Raw genomic sequence first — 6,824 nt, forward strand, 5'->3', positions numbered from 1 at the left:
TCATATTTATGAAACGCTGAACAAATAGAATATTATTAATTTTAATCACAAAAATATATTTATTATTAATTAATATATCAAATTGAATATTGTAAAACTTCAACAATTATTACTTATTATAAATTAATCATTAAGCTTAATCAAGTATGAGAGAATCAGTTTAATGAAAATTAAAAAAATTAATTAAGCCATTTTGGATGTTGGAAATAAACATTGCACATAATTTAATTTACTTTTATATATTTTGTAATATTATTAATTTCAAACATTAACAATATCAATAATATTATTATTTTTTTTTTAATGTTATGAATATATGTAAGCTGTTAAAAAAATTAAATACTTTTGTTCCTCCGAAATAAATTTTTCGCTCAACGAAGAAACAAAACAATTTCTGATGTAATTATTATTAAATCGTTGAATTGAATTTAAAAACAAATATTGTTGTCTCTGTCTTAGAAACGAACAACATGGCGTTATTGACAAACACTGATTTATATATTTGAATACGACTATTCTTTTTAGAACTTAAAATAGTCTTGGCAGTCCTGTATATACCTGTAGTGCTGTACGGCTGTATGATATACATAGTAACAAATCGTGTAACTATGCATAGAACGGTTCAAAATGTTTTAGTTATATTTTTTAATGATTTTTTTAATGATTTAGAATATTTATCAAATTTTATATATTTTTTTAAGCTATTGCCTATTAATGCACCTTAACTATCGTACAGAAAAATCAGGAATTTTTATACTTCACATAGTTTGTCTTAAGAAATTACGGGTTGACATTTTTTCAGTCAGTATAAATATATATCATATAACGCTTGTAAAATCGTTCAATTCTATAATACCATAATATCTGTTAATTTGTAATATTTGGATATGATTTCGGAAGCTGCAGTGGTCTTGTGGTCCAATCGTCGTCTCGAGGTAGACGGTGTATGAGTGATACGGAGATCTGGTGATGAGGCTTTCAATGTTGAAATAGTGATAAGAATTTGTGATAAGAACAGTGGATAAGTGATAATAATAGTGGATTAGTGATAAGGATGGTGGATGTGTGATAAGGATAGTGGAGTTGTGATAAGGATAGTGGATTCGTGATAAGGATAGTGGATTAGTTAACCGGATGGTTGTCAAAGTTTTTTATAGAAGACCATTGCAATATAGCATTTTAAAATTGTATGTCCTATGTTTTTTAGTGGGAGCTATGGCTAAGTTTGGGAGGGCTTAGCCCCCCAAGCCCCCCTCAAATAGCACCTATGCCGAAAACGCAAAATTAAGTGGTAAGTTACGTGAAAAAAATTCAAAACATTTCGGGCGTCCATGTGTCATATAGCCACCCTATAATATGGGTGTCTAGCAGGTCAGTCACCTCAGTTATCCGAGTAGGCAATCCGACTTCGTCGGATAGCGGACAATGTACGACGAAGGCCAGTCACGTCATCAGGTATGCGACCCGACTGCGTCGAATCGCGGACAGCGTTCTTTAATGTCACCGAAAAGTAAAAATTAAGTCATAAGTTATGTGTAAAAAAAATTCAAAACATTGTGAGCGGGCCGGGTCGCGGCGTTGTGGACAAAGTCTTTGACAGAATATTTTCGAAAACGCCGCCGGAAATTCGAAATCCCGTAAAAAATCATATAGCCGCTACTATCTTTTTGGTGTCTAGCAGGTCAGTCACCTCAGTTGTCCAGGTCTCAGAGTCTTCCTTATATATAAAAAAACCCTTGTGGCGCCGCCAGTGTATTGATTCCGTACCGTCGTGAGGGAAAGCCAATAAAAAAATTCCGTCTCCCGGGGGGTCTGGGACGCTCGGAGAGCTAGTTCTTTTTTATAAAAAAAAGAACGAGAAAATGAACTCGTTCTTTTCTTTAAGGAAAAATAACAAAATTGTTCGTTCCTTTCTAGTTCCAATAATTTACACAGATAAGTATGTAAAAATCGAAATTAAGATATTTTTTTTTAATGTGTATAATGTATATTCCTAATTAGTGATTGTTATCGAGTATCGACGTTAAGACAATCGACATACTTTAGCCAAAAATTTAATTTTGAAGAAAATCTCAAAATATATAATAATATATTGCATAAACATATAAAATATGTACCTACTTGTAGTTATATATTATAAATAAAAATAAAAGAAGTATGCATAATACGAAAAAAAACATTGATGATTAAATAAGAATTTTTATTTTATTTGGAACTAAAAAAGGAACTTGTTCATTTTCCAAAGGAACGACAAAGGAACGAATTCTTTTGTTTTTCAGGAACAAGGAACAGAACGAATTCCTTTTTTTTTTTAAAAAAACGAGGAACGGAACGAATTCTTTTTATAAAGGTACGTTTTCCCTGCAGCGTCCAAACGCAGCGTCAGACGCATTGTTACTAGATACATGCATTTTATATGTGACTGTTTTCCTACTTGCGTTTAACGCAGCGCGTCGGTAAATGTCGCAGTGCGTCTTGCGTCAACAATACACTAAATGTCCAAAAAATTTGTATTTTCCTCAACTGAGGATGAAAGTTTAATTGAATTTGTGCAACAAAACCGGGAAATTTTTGATAGTGCTCACCCTAAGCACAAAGATTTACATCACAAAAAAACTATCTGGAAAACTATTTCAGAAAAAGTCGGTAGAACAGGTATGTACAAAAATATAATAGTACCAATAACTAATTAAATTAATTAAATATGTATTAACTAGATCACTAAATGGATATTATTTATTGTAATTAGCTTTATTATAACTAGGGCTAGGGACTCCATGCCCTAAAGAACCTTAAAATATGCATTTAAAAAAATATATATTTGTAATAACTAATCAGTGACGGCTATCCTATGGTGCAAGTGTTGCTTGAGCAACATATACAAAATTTGGTGAGTGGGTGGGTACCTGGGTGGGTAGGTGAGTGGTTGGATGGATGTTGGGTATTTGGGTAATTATTTATAATACTATGACTTATGATTAAAAACGAAACAATACTAAAATAAATACAAGTTGGAATAAATCATTTTCAGAAGAAACCGTTTCCTGTATAATGTTATTTATATTAATATTATTCAACTAGTAAACTATAATAAAAATAATACCTATAGGCTATAATATGTACGGACATCGGACTAGTTATATTTTATTGTAAGTTGGTATAACTATAAATAAAAATAGTTTGTTTATTGATATTCCGTCTACTTACCACGTCCTATATCTCCACACTCAACCAAACTCCCAAACACAAATACTAATATTTTAAAATCAGGGGTTAAAGTGAGGAGGACTCAGTGCCCCTACTTCTGACGGTGGTTAAAAAGCGTCCCCTTTAACAAATTAAGATTTTATACATTAGAAATTATACCTACATAAAATTATATATGGAACGCTTAAAACTATATGGAGACATTAGTCCCCTCTGGAAATTTTTCCCAATTTAACCCCTGTTTAAAATATTTATTATATCTCAGGTCCAGGAAATCTATGTATTATAAAATCATATAAATAATTGTCAAATGCACTTACAAAATGAAAAATTATCAAATATGCACTTATAAAATGAAAAATGATCAAATATGCACTTATAAATGAAAAATGGTCAAATATGCAAAATATGCAACTATAAATTTTAAATTTTAACTCGTATAGCCGTGAAACAAATTTATATATTACTTAGCTATGTTTTTAATGATTATTTAAAAACATGCAAACTCCTAGAATTCCCTAGCTCAAATTATAACAATATTTTTATGCTTTTAAATTATGAAAGTTCAAAAAGTTATGGTTTTTTTATAGAGGAAGACTACAAAAAAAGGTGGAGGAACATTAGGAATACGTATATGAAACAGAAAAAGAAATTTTCAACTAGGTCAGCTACATCTGAAAAAGTCAATAGAACCCTGTCACACTTATCATTTATGGATTCTGTGGAATACGAAAGAAAGTAATGACAATCTGTAAATTTTAATTAATACATAGAGTTTAACATACTGAAATTAAAATTTAAAAATTGTAGGACTACATCAAACGTGGAAAAGCAACTTGCTGATAATTCTTTTTCCGCCACTGAAGATGGAGGTGATAGTGAAACACTATTTGACATGAAAAATTATGAAGACACGTCATTAGAATCCCCAAAAATATCTACAGATTTACCATCATCATACGGAAAAAAACGGATAAGGTCCAAAAAAGATAAAATTAGCCAAATCTTAGCAAAAAGATCGAAAGAGAGGGATATTATACTGTCTAAAATTCAAGTTCAAAATGACATTTTAGTCTTCGGTATCAGATATCAGCAAGAGGATGGTGTGGATCAGTTTTTCAAAAGTATTTCCACGACTGTAAAAAAGCTACCACGACGTGCAATAAATGAAGCAAAAATGCAAATTTTAAGTTTGGTTAGCCAATTAGAAGACAAATATTGCAACATTCAAGAACTACCTCAAGTACATCAATCTCAATATTACGATTATAATTTTCCATCACAACAGAGGTTCATGACACCAAGTTCTTCCCCAACTACTTCATCATCATCACACGGATTTATGCAATATCATTACGAAGAAGATGTATTATTTAACAATTAATTGTTAATTCCATTTTTTATAATATTTTTTATCATTTTAAAGTTAACTTTTTTTATTTTTATTATTAGATATACAGTGCATTAAAAAAGTATGCTATTTTGTTAATATTTTGCTATGAATTTTAATGATTAATAATTTTTAAACTATAAAAGTTCGTATTTAGGAATTCGTTTTTAATAAACCAAAAGATTATTATAGAGTATTTATACCAATGCTATATAAAGAATTATTTAAACCAATTTCATTAAAATATTGTTGACTTCCTATGTCCTCTGTTAATTATTTTTGTTTCAATAATAATATTATCTACGAGGTACTAAAATATAATTTCTATACTCATATAGTCATATACTTCTATTATTATATTACGTATAGATTATAAATACTAAATTTAATTAAAAGTACATTTAATTTATAGATTTGAATGGTATAAACAATATTATGAAAGGTACTAAATTAAAAACAAAATAAATATCCTAAAATTGAAAAACATAATAATTATTATTTTAGTTTGTATTATTCATGTTTGCCACGGTACTCCTCCTTCGTTAACGAAGTAATCTTTGAAAATCTCTCTTACTGAAAGACCTTCTGAGCTCAAAAAACCTCTTTCATGTTCCAATGGCAGCATGTTGTTATCAGGGATAGGTTGTTCTGAATCAAATTGATGGTAGGTATACTTTTCCATTTTTTTCTAAGTAGGCATCGCGTAACATGTTATGCAAACAACATGCTACAATTATTAAGTCATCACATGTACTTGGATTGATATTTATTGGTTGATAAAACACTCTAAATATCTGGCTCAACAGACCAAACGCATTTTCTGTTACTCGTCTAGCACGACTGAGACGATAATTAAATATAGTTTTTCCACTATCTCTTCTAGCTGATTTTTGTGAAAATAGTCGTAATATATATTTATGTAATCTAAATGCTTGATCACCAAGTACTACATGAGGTACTACTGAGTTTGAATTGGGAAGTGCACAATCCTCTGGAAATTTCAAAGTACAATTCAAAATTTGCTGTCCCATATTTGATTTTAAAAAAATTCCGCTATCCCCTTCTCTTCCAAACGAGCCGACGTCGATCGCGATAAATTTATAGTTCGCATCGACCATTGCCAATAATACAATGGAAAAATAATCTTTGTAATTAAAATACAAAGAGCCTGAATTATTAGGACATCGGATTCTTACGTGTTTTCCGTCAATCGCAAGTATGCAGTTGGGAAAGTTCCATTTAGTGTAAAATTCATTAGCTTTAACTTTGTAGTCGATAGTAGTTGGATTTGGTAAAAATAATGGCATTAACATTTGTTTTAATGCTGTCAATGTTTCTTTTACTATTACGCTAATATAGCTGTAAGAAATTCGGAAAGCAAACGATAAAGACCGAAAAGATTCACCTGTAGCTAAATATCTGAAATATAAATTTTAAAAAAAATAATAATTTTGGTTAAGTAATACATAATATTATGTGATATAATATATCTAATATAATATATAATATAACATTAATCTATTATAAAATATTCCAGACCGTCAAGAATCACTATTCGTATACAATGATTAATCATTTTTAGAGCTTTAAATTATTAATTACAAAATTAATTTTGCATAATTATCTACTAGCTACTTGGATTAGTACATAAGTAAATTTTTAAAAAAAAAATGGCAATCAAGTTGACAGCGTTCCACAATTCCACTGTACGGTAGATTTTAACACGTATCATAAAAATTTGAACTTTAAAAGCTTATAAAAAAAAATTGTGACTAACGATTTTTGATTTTTTTTAACTACTATAAGAACAAATTATAAGGAACCTTGTATTAAATTATTTGAACAAGTTATAGTACACAAACAAAAATAAACACACATCATTATAAATCAATAAATTCATAACTCCGTTCAGAATCTAAATATATTTAAATACATGCTAAATATTTATAACTGTTTTGAATATTATTGACTAAAATATTTACCTTAAAGTTAATGCTAATTTTTCGTCGGCAGATATTGGTTCAGGTACTCGCATAATTGGTTCCTTTGTAAGATCTTTTTTGACCAATGATAAAATAAAATAAAATTGTCCTTTATTTACACGGAAAATTTCTCGAAATTTAGTATCACTATTAAAAAGATGTCCTACGATTAATTGTTTAAAAAATCCCTCGGTTTTCCTCGTAGATACTATACTGTTGAATGCATTTCTCTGTTCGGGAATCAT

At 29.4% G+C, this 6,824-nt stretch overlaps 1 protein-coding gene across 1 annotated transcript; it reads right to left on the minus strand.

Annotated features, from left to right (window-relative positions):
* Positions 1 to 5,111: 5,111 nt before the first annotated feature.
* LOC103309728 (protein ANTAGONIST OF LIKE HETEROCHROMATIN PROTEIN 1-like) lies at positions 5,112 to 6,824 on the minus strand. Its single transcript, XM_008185942.2, has 3 exons — positions 6,580 to 6,824; positions 5,352 to 6,016; positions 5,112 to 5,245 (listed from the first exon to the last, which is right to left on the minus strand). The coding sequence occupies exons 1-3, from the start codon at positions 6,822 to 6,824 to the stop codon at positions 5,112 to 5,114; spliced, it is 1,044 nt and encodes a 347-aa protein (XP_008184164.2).

Source organism: Acyrthosiphon pisum, chromosome A1 (genome assembly GCF_005508785.2).
Source record: "Acyrthosiphon pisum isolate AL4f chromosome A1, pea_aphid_22Mar2018_4r6ur, whole genome shotgun sequence".
Taxonomy (NCBI): Eukaryota; Metazoa; Arthropoda; class Insecta; order Hemiptera; family Aphididae; genus Acyrthosiphon; species Acyrthosiphon pisum.